General features: G+C 40.7%; 1 protein-coding gene across 1 annotated transcript in view; it reads left to right on the top strand.

Annotated features, from left to right (window-relative positions):
* PLEKHH2 (pleckstrin homology, MyTH4 and FERM domain containing H2) overlaps positions 1-15,425 on the top strand; it is a 1,501,506-nt gene that overhangs the window by 694,721 nt on the left and 791,360 nt on the right. Inside the window, exon 9 of the mRNA XM_044075068.1 lies at positions 8,659-8,747. Coding sequence (XP_043931003.1) covers positions 8,659-8,747 — 89 coding nt within the window. The remainder of the gene's footprint in view (positions 1-8,658; positions 8,748-15,425) is intronic.

Consider the following 15,425-nt stretch of genomic DNA (forward strand, 5'->3'; position numbering starts at 1 on the left):
AAGCTGGGATACAGGACTTGAATTGCCTTGATATACAGTGGATATAAAATGTGTACACAACCCTGTTAAAATGCCAGGTTTTTGTGATATAAAAAATGAGACCACAATAAATCATTTCAGAACTTTTCTCACCTTTAATGTGACCTATAACCTGTATAATTCAATTGAAAAACAAACAAATATGTTAGGGGAAAAATATAAAAAATAAAAAATGTACAATAAGCTGGGTGCATAAGTGTGCACACCCTTAAAAATAATACTTTGTTGAAGCACCTTTTGCTTTGATTCCCAGTCTTCAGTCCCTAGAAAGGCAGCTAGACTGTATAGAGTTTCCCAGGCTAAGAAAGTCTTATTTTCTCACATTCTGTCTGATCCTGCAGATATTTCTGCATCACCGTTAGCTGCTTATACGCTTTGGTTAATCTTAGCCCATGTACAAGGGATATAGAAATAGTGTTGGATAAATTTGGGAAGAGATTTTCCTGTTCAGCTACTTTGACTTTTAAAAATTTTAATTACCGGGGCCATATGTGGAAGTTTGTTGCATTGTGCTTTAGTAAGGGAATACTATACTAATCTAGATTCAGAGGAGAAATCCATTCTGAATCCCATTATTTCTAATATTCATCACTAAAAATGTGTGTCTAGGGCTACTCTTATAAGGAGTTATGTCTGAGTATGAAAGCAAAGATTGGCAGATGACATTAAAGCTGAGATTTTGAACTCTGCTTAGATAAAGAAGTTGCATTTGGTCCTTTTCCCTACTCTGGCATTCAAACAGTATGATTTATTTTATTTATTTATTTTACATTTGTTGACCGAGATTGTCTGAATGAGTTGAAGAGCCCTTTTTCAGTGGAGGCCCGGGGAGAAAAGCTCCAACATATTATACAATTTTCATTATAAATTAACATTAAACAGCAATGTTACAGGATTATTACAAGGCATTAAGTAGCACTACAATGTTATACAGTGTCAATAATCAGCCGTATAGCATAACTATTTCAAGATGTATAAAAGGAAATATGTCATGTCATTAAGATGAGTATAGTTTTTGGGGTAAGTGGTTACAAAAACCCAGTTTTATCATGATGTAGTTGCATGAAGGCAAGACAATTACAACAGAATATTTCTCTGAGGCAATTTGCTTAATAGATTTTAGAAGACAGTAGAAAAAGTAGTCAAGGAAGATTAGAGAGTGCTAGTGAGAAGCGTGAATTAAGGGCAGAAAGTAGATTAAGGTATGAAAAGTAGGGGATGTTAAGGAGGGAGAGTGCAGTGGCAGGACCAGTGACTTTTAAAGTGCTCTTTGGTGGCTGTCTTAAATTGTTTAGGATGTGTAAGGGTCCTGATTTCTAGTGGGAGCCTATTCCAGGCAATAGTGGGGTGATAGCTGTACATGTTGCATCCAAATTTAGACTTGGGTTTGTAGGTTTGTAGTAGGTCTTGGTTAGAGCTTCTGAGAGGTCTCGCGGGAGAAAAATGGGAGATGAGAGGGGATAGTGCTGGGCAGTATGAAGGCTGGTATAGGATAGAATGGATGATCTGGAGCTGAGAGAGAAGAAGCTGGTGGGGTAATTCAAGCTAGTTTAGGTGTTTTAGCGAGAGACAGTGATGGGAATTTGTACGTTTGTTGGACAGCAAGTCTAGCTACCTTGTAGGTAGATTCGAGTTTGGTCATGAGTGTTGAGTTAAGATTTGCAAGAATTTGAGAATTGTACATTAGACTGGGTAGAAGGTAGGTGAGAGAGAGTAACCTTGGCTTCAGAGGTAAGGAATTTCTTGTTAACGGTAAAGGAGCCATAGTTTTGGATGAATCTTTTTGATACAGTTATTAACATGCAAGTCAAATTTAAGCTGATCGTCAATGGTTATGCCTAAGCACTTAGTACTGGATTCTACCTGAATGGGAGTGTTATTAAGGGAATGTATGGAGAAGAAGAGTTTAATAGTTATGAACTTTTTAGGTAGGAAGAGTAACAGCTTTGTTTTTGTTAATGTTAAGGATGATCTGGTTGTTATAGAGCCATGTTTCAACTAAGTTAAAAGATGCCTGAGTAGCTGAGAAGAGCTTAGAGGGAGAGTTTTCTGTGGTGATGACTGTAGAGTCATCTGCGTATTGCACTAAAGATGACTGAGGACAGGAGGTATAGAGCTGATTAGTAAAGATATTAAAAAGTAAAGGCCCTAGGATAGCCCCTCGAGGTACACCCATTTTGACAGGGGGAGGAGGGGAGAGTACAGAGTGCTATCTCACTGATTGTGATCTATCAGTGAGGTAGCTGGAGAACCATGCAGCAGTATCAGAGGAGAAGTTGAGGTCATGCAGTTTGTACAGCAGAAGAGAGTGTGAGAGAGTGTCGAAAGCTTTTGAGTGGTCCAAGAATAGGCAAGAAATAAGTTTATGGTTGTCCATGGCTGTAGAGACAGTGTTGAGTAAGGATAATAGAGCTGTAGTGGTGCTATGTTTGGGTCTGAAGCCGTGTTGAGTGGGTGTAAGCAGCTTTTCCTATATTAGATACTGCATAACTTGTTTATGAATACATTTTTCTAGTACTTTAGAGAGAGTGGAGAGGATAGTGATAGGTCTAAAGTTGGAAATATCAGAAGAGTTGCATCCTTTGTGTACAGGTAGAGTGTAGCATTGTTTCCAGATGGAAGGGACTTTAGACTCAGAACTAGAGTGATTAATTAGGATAGATACAGGGAGAGCAAGAGAGTCAGCTGCTAGTAGAAGAAAAGTGGAAGGAATATTGTCAGCTGATGCTGAGCATGGTTTTAATTTAGAGAGTAGAGTTTTGATATAGCCAGTAGGTACAGGTTTGAGGAAGAAGGTATTTGAGGAGATAGTATTAGGAGTAGGTTCAGAAAAGTTGGAGATGTTAGTAGTAGAGGAGTTTGGGTTAGGGTTCAGTAGCTTAGATATTGAATCGATAAAATAGGTATTGAAGATAGTGGCAGTTTCTTCAGATGTCTTGTCTGGGCATGGATTGGAGGAGTTAAGATTACCGGTATGTAATATTTGGTTAATAGAGTTCCAGAATTTTTTAGGATTAGACTTTAGGACTGTGGGAGGTTTGTTATAGAAGTCCTTTTTATCTTTGTTTATGTGTTTTTTTTTGTCAGCTTTCTGAGTTCTTTATATTTTTGTAAGTCTGCAGAGAGCTTAGTTTCTGACCATGTTTTTCATAGTTTGCCTCTAGTTATCATACGGGTATGAGTGGCTTTTGAAAGCCATGGAGATATGGTGGACTTATTTTGGACTTTTCGAGGGGGGGCAAGTGAGTCTAAGATGCTAAGGAAAGGTGGAGTTGAAAGGTAAGGCTGCTTCTTCTAGTGGAAGTTGGGTAAGGAATTTCCAGTTTACTTTAGAGAGGAGGGCATTAAAGGTTTCTGGATGGAAGTTAAAGAGTTTATGACAAGTGATACATTTAGGATGTTTTGAGAAGTGGGGAGTGAACTTAAGCACTTTTATAGGGGAGTGATCACTCAGGGTGTTTGGTAGGTTTTCAGGGTTATGATATTGAGAAGGATTAGATACAAGTACCCAGTCAATAAGAGTACTAGATGTGGGAGAGTTGTTTGTATGGGTAGGTTGGGAGATTCGCTGTGTATAGCCATATAAATTAATATAAATATTAGAGTTTGGATTACTGAGAGTTAACCAGTTAATGTTGACATCCCCAAGGAGGATAGTTTCATTGGGGATGTGTTGAGGAAAGTATGAAAGGATATTTTCGAGCAGAGGAATGTTGCCTCCAGGAGGAATATAGATGGCTGCTACTGTGATAGTGGTGTGGTCATTGATTTTAAGGTTCGCTGTAAGTAGTTCAGCAGGAGAAAAGGATGAGATTGGTGTCATAATACTTGTAATGGTGAGGTTGTTGGAGTAGAGGATGGCAACGCCACCCTCTTTTTTTGTTTTGGCAATCTATGCGGAGTATATTATAACCGGGGGGAGAATGTCTTTATCAGAGGTTTGGGGTTTTAGCCAAGTCTCTGTTAGGGTGATGACATCAGGGCTGTGGAAGGCTATCCAGGCATGGATTTCACTAACTTTGTTTAGAATACTATGAACATTCATAGAGTAAAAGGAATATGTTTGTTTGGAGAGGATGAGATTATTAAGTTCAGAGAGGTAGAGTTATGCATGGTGGGGTGATGGATGGGCCCAGGATTTGGATGTATGTCTCCTGATAGAAATAGGGCTACATGAAGTTGGTAAAGTTTGAAATAAAATGGTTTGTAAGTCAAGTACTTAGTCTTGGTTTTAGATGTTAGAGAGTGAGGGGGGACGAAGTTTGATTTTAGGCAGAGGGATGTTCATGGAAAAGATAGAGGAGGAGATTGTAATAGCGTACTGCAGAGATGAGAAGCAGTTAGTATGGGGATTAGTGGGATCTCTATGGACAGGCAGTAATGGAGTAGTACAAGATGTAAGAATGAGAAGGAGAAGTAATGGAGGCAAGAGGAAAATGGAGAGGGTTGCAAAAGCCATGGCCTAAGGTGGGGAAGTAGGACTGGGATGGAGTAAGGAGCGGGTAAGGGACTAGGAAAAGTAAGTTGTTGGACCTGTTAGAGAGTTGAAGTAAAATTTAAGTGAAACAACCTGTAGGGGGAGTAGGGGATATGTAGAAAGAAGGAGGATTTGCAGCAGACTAAACTATGAAAGTGATAAGTAGGGGAGAATAAGTTGTTTAGAATGTTATAGCAGACAGGAAGGGGTGAAGTTAGGGGAGGAAGGGAGTACGTGGTTAGGTATAAAGGAAATGGTATGGGGGGGTGGGTGGGAGGTGAGCGAAGTGAGCCTGAGTGTAGCAAGGGTGAACAGAGCAGGATTGGCCAGGAAGAGTCACCACAAGAAACAATCAGCAGACCAGGAGGGAAAGAGTAAGGAGCACACAGTGAGAGTCAGCAGGTAAGTAGAAGAGGTGGGGAGGTGTAGACAGAGAAGGAAGAGATGTAATAATAAGGTATACACAGGTATTTGCAGTAAGATAAAAAAGTTAAAAGGAAGCCACAAACAGAAAAACAAAAAGAGTAAAGCTAAATAAGAGAGAGTTGACACTAGGGTAGTGACTAACTTATGGATGGCAGAGAGAGAGCGAGGCAAGGTTTCTAAACAGGTACTGAGTATGGGGGGTCTCAGTGGTATGCAGGTATCCTGTACAGTAGACAAAGTAAGACTACTTTGTGGTATGAGCTTAGAACATACTTTTAGTGTAACCTGGCTATATAATAGGGCACAGGCGTAATTCCAGGAGTTGAAGCAGTATCAGTAAAGGTAGATGCAGTCTTGAGGGAAGACACTTTGCTTTAAAACCTAGGGAAAACAGAAGGGGAGAGAGTGTGTTGAATATAAAAGTTTAGGGAAAAAACAAAAACAACAGAGGTACTATACACACAACTACTGATAACAGCTAGAGGGGTGTTAGTTGAGCTAAAATATGAAAAATACAGAAATAAATAAAATAAAGTACATATAATATTAACTTTATGGATTAGAGCAGTAACCATGTGATACAAAAGTTCAGTAATTTACTTCTGCAATAACACTTTCACATAAACAATGGTAAAAACTATTTACCATAATGTCTAGGTGTAAAACAACTGACAATAAAAATGTCTGCTGTAGTTCATGTAGTAAAACATGCCATTTCGTATTTGAAATAATCAAACTAACTGAGATATGAGAGTATAGCTAAACAGAAGTTCTATACTTTAACTCTTGAATTCTACAAGCAGGTTAAGGAGTTAAAACAATTGGCAGTCTCACGGCAACCGAACTTAGAACTAAACAAAGTGAGCTGTACTTCCCATCCATAAGACTGCTACTAAAAGTATTTGACATAAAGGTCATGCCATAGAGCAGTCACTGTACAAGTTAAATGCCCAATAATGCAATACCTAGATTCTACAAACCAAATGATAAAAGAGGAAAATTAGTTCAGCAATTTCACAAACATTTTAAGGTCCAGTATTATAAATCAAGTACTTTCTTGTCTTCCTTCGTAATACTAAAAAGTCCCTGTCTTCCTCTGGCAATCAGAGCACAAAGAAGAGATGGCAGGAGAAAAGGGAGCAGTCTATACATTTTGAATGACTATGCCTACACCCCCCCCCCATCCCATACTCCTGCCACTATATATCTAGCTTTGAGCCAGACACAGGACCTCAGTCTCTCTTTGCAGTCACATTCTAACCCTATGAATAATAGATACAGTGCTGTTAGTCCACAGGGGCAAAAGTATTTAATTCAAATTGTTTCTGATTCTAAAGAAAGAAATTGCCTGGAGAAGAGTTCTAGATCTTTTTCTTCTCAGATTCTCCGTTTATGAGTCGGTAAGTATTTGAAATGTTGGGACCTGCTTTGGCGATGCCCTTTCACTGCAGTGCAGGAACACCAGACATGGGCCAAAAAGGCTGTCAACAGCCCGGTTATTGAAGCTGAAGACATTTAAGAAGAACTATGTGAGATGACATAAAAGGATGTACCTTAACTGCCTATACAAAGTCCAAGATGACCTTTTTTTTTGGGGGGGGGAATATTCTCATTTCTCCATGGTATGGTGATATCGGTATATATAAGTTTTGGGGTGTGTGAGAAACTTGCCCTCACATCAGGGGGATGAAGGGGGGCTTGCCCCCTAGCAAAAAGAAGTTTAACCAAGAAGAGTGATGTTCGATATTCTTCACTCTTCTGCATTTTTATTTATTTATTTATTTATTGCATGTCAGCACTCGGCATTATGATTACCGACATTTTAGTAGGGAGCCATGTAGGTCACACTGTCTGTTCTCTGTATTACACTTTGGGTTATATACAATTGTAAGAGTATTCATAAAAAGGACTGCCCCCAGAAAAGCCTTTAGTGGACATCTAGGCATTTTCATATGTCTTTATTTAGACAACTTTCTGATCTTTGTAGAACCTTTATCTTGAGGTCAGGAGTCTTTAACATGGATTATATCCTTCCTCACCAGTCTGGGGTTCCAGATAAATATTCAGTAACCCTCTTGGACTCCATCATACAGGAATGGGTTTTTAGGGTTCATGAGGACCAAATATCCTGTGGAACTTCAGATTCCAGTTTTAGGCCTTAACAAAAGGAACTGCATGGTTGGAGACTGCACATAATTCAGTATTCAGGTCTCCCTTTTTCCACTTATCCCAGCACAATCTGTACCAACAAATGCTGGTTGGGTGGGTTTTTAACTATTTATAAAATATTTATTCTGAGGCATAAAATGCCTTGTAGTTTGTGAGTTTCTTTAAGTCAGAGCTAATTAATGAATTTCACCTTATTTGGGGAATGAGTTTTAATTAATAGTGTTGAAATTTTAAAAAGTAGTGAGCCAAAGTACTTTTTCATTTAATAGAATTTGAAGTGTTATAAAAAAATTTATAAAGCATCAAGTGAGTTTTATTTCTATTTGGTGCTTAATTACAGATATTGTATTTTTAGAAGTGGAAAAGGCTTTATTAGTTGTATTGTTTTTTTGCCAACAGAAAAGTTAGAAGTTGTTGGTCAGTTTGATGACAGGACAGTTTAGCACAGAGGTTGCCACTTGTAGTATTGTTAAAGAATCATTATCAGCGGTTTACTTGAAACCATATATAACCTATTTACATATATCAAAATATTCCCTCTGTGAGTATTTACTTTTTGTTTTCCTTATATTATACTATACTGTTGTCTTGTGTGGATGATGGGAATGCTCGTGACCCTTAAATGCAGTCTAGGAACACTAGATATGGCCCAAAAAGGCTGTGCGCAGCCCAGTTATTGAAGCTCAAGACCTTTAAGAAGAACTATGTGAAATGACATAAAATGATGCTTCTAAGTGCTCTTTTACTGCAAAGGACACTCATGTTGATTAGCTGATTTGGTAACTTTTGATGTCTTTGTAGTTTGTACTCTGTTGCATATCAAAAGCAAATGAATACATGATTTTTTTGATGTGTATCACAGCTCATATATGAAGATTTAAAAATGCCCTCTCTTTTATTCTGGATATCTTCCTTATTTATTTGTTGACTGTTTATATCTGAAAGTGATAGGTTAACTGATTCATGTATTTCTTTTGCTTAGTAAACTGTCATTGTGCTGCATGTCTGTTTTTATTTATTATTTTATTTTAATTAATTTATTTGACATTTGTTTATTAGTACAGTCCAACTGGGCCAGAAAGAACCCATTTTCAGTGGAGGCCCGGGGAGAAAAGCTCCATTAATACAAATTGTATATATAAGACCTTGGAAACATACAAGTAGTATTGCAGTAAAATAAAAAAAGAGCAGACTAAGTTGGTATAACAGTTGCTCTATATGTAGATATACATTACAAACATAAGGGTAACTTATCATAGCATATAGTGATAGCTATTTGGAAAGATATGATGCAGGATGTAAATAGAATGAACAGAGGAAGGAAAGAGGAAAACTGAAAAAAAAAGAAAGAGACTTTATAGAAAGGAACAGAGGTACGTAGCAGAAATATTGGGGTTCCCTTCAGTTTGTAAGCAAATGTATATTTAATATGACCTAGATTTATTTACAGAAAAGTATTTAAGAATGGTGAATTCTTAATATATACATCTAGTCCCAAAATGCATGACAGTGCAGATTTGATCATGTTTTCTTTTCTCTGCTTACAGGTAGCATGGCTTTGTATTCTACACCTGGAATATACTCATCTCTTATTTACAAGGACATAACTGTTCCTGTTTTTACTACATTGAAAGGGGTAAATATTTAACAAATTATAGTCAACTTTTTTTTTTAAATGAATAAAGCTATGAATGGAACAGGCTGAAACAGGGTTTAATCAAGCTGCTCTGCTGTCTCCATACCCAATTGTAAACTTTCCCTCAAGAATGCTTGAAAATTCATGCAAAAGGAGGTAGTTGCTGAAGACATTAATCCAGAAGGTATGAAAACAGCCGTATTGCTGGGTCAAAGTGAAGCTATCTTCTTTTGGTTTAGAAATGGTTACACTGTAAATTCTGAGCACATCTATATTACATGAATGCAGTTTCAGATTAAACCCTAATGTGTCTAGATTAAGGCCCTGTTATTGGGTTAGCTGTAGTCCCAAAAGATGATTGACCATTTGTTAAGTCAGAAAGTAAAGAATGACTTATCATATAAGTCTCACTGCTCCTGAGTGTTTACTATGGCTAGAAAGTACAGTTTTGTACCTACCATAAATGTAGATGTCCGAACTGGATAGCATCTGCAGTCATAACAACTGGGTTGTCCTGTCGTCAGGCAGCCCTTCGGTCGGCCGGATTCCAAAGTCCGGGTCCGGCTTCGGCTGATGTCGCACTTCACCCGACGTCATCTCTGCTGGTCTTCGGGTATAAAGGCATCAGCCGACGCCATTTTCTTCAGTGTTTCTTGCCCCAGATGCCAGTTGCCCTCTTGGAAGGCTAAATTTTGGGTAAAAATGCCAATGTTTCCCAAAGGATAGAAGGCAAACACAAAAATAAGCATGTATGTACATATATACAAACAAATACACCATAAGAGACTCCCCACCAGCTAGCTATTAGGAGGGTAAATACCCTAGGAGTACCACAGAGGGGAAGGAGGGAGGTAATCCTGACTGCAGATGCTATCCAGTTCGGACATCTACATTTATGGTAGGTACAAAACTGTACTATGTCCTTCATGGATGCATCTGCAGTCATAACAACTGGGTAGAATACCATAGCCAACTAGGGAGGAGGAAGAATAGATTATGGTGTGGTTAGGATCCCTTGCAGTACAGCAGTGGCAAACCCTGCTCGGGATCTGGAATACAGTGGTAAATTATAATGCTTGGCAAATGTATGCACGGAGGTCCAAGTAGCCGCCTCAATAATGTCCTTGGTTGCCACTCCTCGTAAGAAGGCTGTGGTAGTGGCTGTTGCTCTTGTAGAATGAGGTCGTATGTTCTGTGGAATTGGTTTTCCATGGAAGGAGTAACAGAATCGTATGCAATTTCCTATCCATTTGGAGATTGTCTGTTTGGAAATTGCTTTTCCTTCCCTTCCTGTTGCATAGGCTACAAAAAGCTGGTCAGTTTTTCTGTTACTTTTTGTTCTGTCCAGGTAGTAGCGTAGCTGTCTGTGTACATCCAAGGTATGCAGCATTCTTTCCCTCTGTTTTGTGGGTTGGGGAAGAAGGTAGGTAGGTGGATTGCCTGGTTTAGGGACACTCTGGATACCACCTTAGGCATAAATGTAGGATTAGTCCTCATGGACACTCTGTCTTGGTGGAAGATTAGGAAGGGTTGTACTGCCATTAGGGCCTGAAGTTCAGAAACCCTCCTTGCTGAGGTTATTGCCAGTAGGAAAGCAGTTTTCCATGAAAGATGCTGTAGGTCTGCTGTTGCTGCTGGTTCAAAAGGTGCGAGTGTCAACTTTTCTAGCACAAAGTTCAAATCCCAAGCTGGCAGTGGTGGTTTCCTAGGAGGTTTTACATTCTTGATCCCTCTGAGGAACTGCCTGAGTAGAGGATGTGAGAAGACAGGTGGATCAAAGCTGTATTCTGCTGAAATAGCTGATGCATGTATCTTGATGGAGGAATAGGACAGGCCTGTATGTAGAAGCTCTGCCAAGTACTCCAGAATGTTAGCCATATCTATATTCGACACATCCTTTCCTCTTTCAGCACTCCAAATGACAAACCTTTTCCATTTCCTGCATAGTTCCTTCTTGTTGAAGGTCTGCGGGCTTCAAGGATAATGTCTTTAACCCTTTGGGAGAGATCTGGAATAGTTGCTGCTATGTGATGTGCCATGCAGTCAGCTGCAACGTTTTAGGTTTGGATGCATGATGCTGTAGTTGTTCTGAGTTAACATCAAAGGCATCAGGGTATTGACCACATTTTGTCCCGAGACATGCTCCTCAGCAATGGGTACCAGTGTTGTCTTGGCCAGTTTGGAGCTATCAGGATTATCCTTGGACGTTCCTCCTTGATTTTTAGTAATACCTTGTGTATCAAGGGAAGAGGTGGAATGCATATGCTGTCAGGCCTTTCCAGCTGAAGGAGAGCGAATCCACTTTCGATGCAAGTGGATGGAATGTCCTTGTGCAGAATTTTTTGAGCTGGTGGTTGAGGGGAAGCGAATAGATCTATCTGTGGCATTCCCCATTTCTTTGCGATGGTCTTGAAGATGTCCGGGTGTAGCATCCATTCGTGAGCATCCGAGGTGGTTCTGCTTAACATGTCTGCTAGAGTGTTCTCCTTTCCCGGTACAAACATTGCCTGTAACTGGATGTTGTAGCTGAGTGCCAGGTTCCAAAGGTCCAAAGTCATTCTGCATAGGGGTATGAATGAGTGCCTCCCTGTTTGTTGATGTACCACATGACTGTGGTGTTGTCTGTCCTTATCATCAAATGGCCTTCTTTGAGAAATGGTCTGAATTTTTGGATTGCCAGTTTTACTGCCAGCATTTCTTTTAGGTTGATGTGCAGGTGAAGTTGGTCCTCAAGGTCCACAATCCTTGCACGCATTTGTCCAGCATGTGAGCCCCCATCCTAGGTCTGAGGCGTCTGTTGTGATGGTTTGGCTTGCTTGATATTTGTGAAAGGGTAAGCCTGGGTTTGACTGGCATGCTTGAGCCCACCATAGGAACTCCTGTTTTAGGCATGGAATTAGTGGAATTTCTGTTTCTAGGCTGTGCCTGTGTTGGGACCATAAATTCTTTAGGTACCACTGTAGTTTTCTCATATGCAGTCTGGCATGTGGAACCAAGATTATGCATGATGCCATGAAGCCCAAGGCCTGCAGAACTTTTCTTGCTGTTAGCTTGCTGTGGTTTGTTAGTGCCAAGAAGTAAAGAGGGAGATCTTTTGTTTTTCTGCAGTTAGGAATGCCATTTGTTTTACTGTGTCCAATTCCGCGCCCAAGAATGTCCTTGTTTGGGATGGAATCAGCCTTGATTTTTGCAAATTGACTGTGTATCCCAGTGCTTGTAGCAAGTAAATGACCCTTTGTAAATCTGTTGTCAGCTTGCTTTTGTTGTCCCCTTGTAGCAGGCAGTCGTCCAGGTATGGATAAATTTGGATTCCTGTAGTCTGCAGTGGGCGATTACTGATGCCAGGCATTTTGTGAATATTCTGGGCGCAGTAGATAAGCCAAAGGGCAATGCTGAGAATTGATAGTGCTCTGATCCTGCAAGAAATCTGAGGTATCTTCTGCAAATTGGTCGAATGGGGACGTGCAGGTATGCCTCCTTGAGATCTAGAGTTACCAGCCAACACTCCTTGCCCAGCATGGGAAGAAGTTGCTGTAGGGTCAGCATCTTGAATTTTGGGACAATGATGTATGTGTTTAAGGTGGACAGATCGAGAATAGGTCTCCAGCTTTTTTCCTTTCTTGGAACTAGGAATAGTCTGGAGTAGAATCCTTTGCCTTGTTCTGTTATTGGTACTCTTTCCACAGCTCTCATCTTTGTTAATTGCATTATCTGCTGTAGAGCTTCTGTTTTTGATTTGGAGGTAGGTTTGGCATTCCTTTTGACTGGTATAGTGTGGAAGTGGAACCGTAACCTTGGTCTATGGTTTGCAAAATCCACTTGTCTTTTGTGATATAGTGCCAGTTCTTTGAAAATAAGGTTAATTTTCCGCCTAAGGGTGCTGCTATTTGTTCCCTGGTAGGCGGAGTTAGAATTAAGTCACTGTGATTGCCCTGTTGTAGTGGTAGTGGCTGTGCCTGTGGCTCTGTTATTACCTTGCCACTGTCGTCCTCTGTAGGCACCTCCTCTGGTTTGATTTCTGCCTCTGGAACGTCTATTCCTGCCCCTTTGGGATCTTGTGGAGTCAGGAAAGGACCAATTTTTGGCAGGCCAGTTCCTGCTAAACCTTGGGGGCTGAACCTGCAAGAAATCTTTAACCGTTTGTACAGATTTTGCCTTTTCTTCCATTTTCTTCATTACCTGCTGGGCAGGTGTACCAAACAAACTGGTCTTATCCATAGGAGCATCTAATAACTTAGCTTTAACATGATCCGGTAAAACTTGTTCCTTCAGCCATGCATGTCTTCTTATCACTGTGCCAGTCATGGCTGATCTAAATGAAGCCTCCAGTGCATCATAGCCACATTTTAAGGAATGGTTACTAACCTGTTGTATGTTATTTACCATTTCTAATAGATTTTTCTTATCTATAGAGTCATCAGAGGATAGCTTTTTAGTTAACTGATCAAGCATAAACTCTTGGTATTGTATCATGTGAAACTGACAGTTTAAAGCTCTAGCTGAGAGAGTAGCAGAGGTGTAAACCTTTTTGCCCCATCTGTCTAAAGACCTGGCTTCCCTTTCAGAAGGAATAGGGTTTTTTGCTGTGGTTGAGGCTACTGCCTTAGGGCCCTGGGATATAGTTTCGGGGTCTGCAAGAGGGGCCTTGTATAGGTGATGATGAGTGTCTGGCACCCTGTAAAATCTATTTGGTTTGGCAGGTGCTGGAGGTAAAGAATCTGGTGCAGTGCAAACATCATTAAATGCATCGTCCACAACAGAGAGGACAGGAGGTATAGCTAAGGGCCTGTGTTGTGGTAGGTGCAGAAAAGTACTAAGTCTTTTTCTGGAGTCTGAAAAACCCTGTTCCTGCCATTGGAAATGTTCTCTCATGGCATGTAAGGTTTCCCCAAAGGAGAATTCTTCTGGTGGGGAAGCAGCTGGAATGGATTCTTCAGCATCTGAGTCCTCAAAATTGGAGAAAGGAGCCTCTGGCTGGTCTGTAATATCTGAGTCTTCCGCAGAATCATCAGAGGACACAGGCTCGAGGGGCTCTGCTCTAGGTCTCTTTTCTGGGGGCTGAGAGGCCCTGTCTGGGTGAGATTGAGATCCCCTAATTAAGGATATTAAATCTTCTGCCAGAGTAAGCATTTGTGAACTAGAAGTGGGCCTGGTTGAGGGGGTTTAACAGGCACTGACTTAGTAGATTTGGCTGCTTTAGCCCTGGCGAAGGCCTTAATAGACATGGCTGCAGGAGGCCTAGCAGCACCACGTGCTGGGGTAGAGACATCCAAAGGGATGGTGTCTGATAAGTCACTAGTAACCACTGTAGTAGGTAAAATTTCTGAGGCCGATTCAAGTAAGGTAACCGGAACCTCAGTAGTAGTCATTGATTCGGCTGTACTCTGATCAGTTTTCTCGGTTTCGGCCGAAACCGAGACACTCGCGGTTTGCTTAACCATGGTTTCGGCCGAAACCGCGGACCGCGAGTGTCGGTCTTTTCTTTGCGTTTAATAATTTGGGTAGTCGGAGGATCCGACGGCATAATGTACGCAAATTCAGAGCCGAAAAACTGTTCAGCAAACTCCGACCGACGTCTAATCGTTCGTCGGTTGAAAGAAGCACATGCCGAACAGGCTGCTACGTCGTGGTCTGGGCCTAAACAAGGCAAACAGTAAGAGTGGAAATCTTTATGAGGTATTTGTTTCCCACAAGTTAAACAGTTATTGACTTTTTCTGACATCGGCTGAGGCAAGAAAGAGTCCCCAACGGGGTACTTAGCTTTTAGAAGTCTTCGAAGGAGTATTCGGTAGTAGTAATCTCTGGATCTGACCGACCGGCACTTGCGAACAGCTTCTGCTTTGGGCGCCACGCGGCAAGAAAGACTGAAGAAAATGGCGTCGGCTGATGCCTTTATACCCGAAGACCAGCAGAGATGACGTCGGGTGAAGTGCGACATCAGCCGAAGCCGGACCCGGACTTTGGAATCCGGCCGACCGAAGGGCTGCCTGACGACAGGACAACCCAGTTGTTATGACTGCAGATGCATCCATGAAGGACATCATTGGCCTTACTCATTAACCTCAGAGTGAACATGCATCAGGGTCTGGATGGATGAGACAACCATGAGGGTTAAAAACAGCGCAAGCCAACAAAACTTTGGATCGTCATTTTATCTTCTGTCTTCTGCTAGGGCACTTGGATGTACAAGATCTTTGAAACAAACTTGGAGCAATGATTTCTGTGAGAAAAGAGAAAAGATTCATAATTGAACTCATCCAAGACTTGGACATCCAAGAACATTTATCCGTAGAAAACGGCTGCACCTGAAACTGTTATTTTTTTCTGTCTTATGCTTACTGAATGCTGGGGTAGGCTGTATCTCCCCATGACCCTGAACTGACTAAAATAGATAAGCAAAGAAAGAGTGAGGGAGGGTTTTGCATAATGGTAAAGGTCTTTACTTTACAGATAGAAGGTACAGGGTTTGAATCTGACCTCTGGTTGTTGGCTAGGCTTGTAATAACCTGCAGACTGATAGCCTAGTTTTTACCTGTGAAATGCATTTCTTTTATGTTTACTATATTGATATGATTGCATTTGTGCAATTTAAACTGGGAATAATCTATTTTTTAGCTTTATGTAGCTTTGAGAAGTGATTTAGACTGTTTTTTTCCAACACATATTTGAAACCATTTA

The sequence above is a fragment of the Protopterus annectens genome, chromosome 6.part0 (assembly GCF_019279795.1).
Source record: "Protopterus annectens isolate FY-2018-M chromosome 6.part0, PAN1.0, whole genome shotgun sequence".
In the NCBI taxonomy this organism is placed as follows: domain Eukaryota; kingdom Metazoa; phylum Chordata; order Ceratodontiformes; family Protopteridae; genus Protopterus; species Protopterus annectens.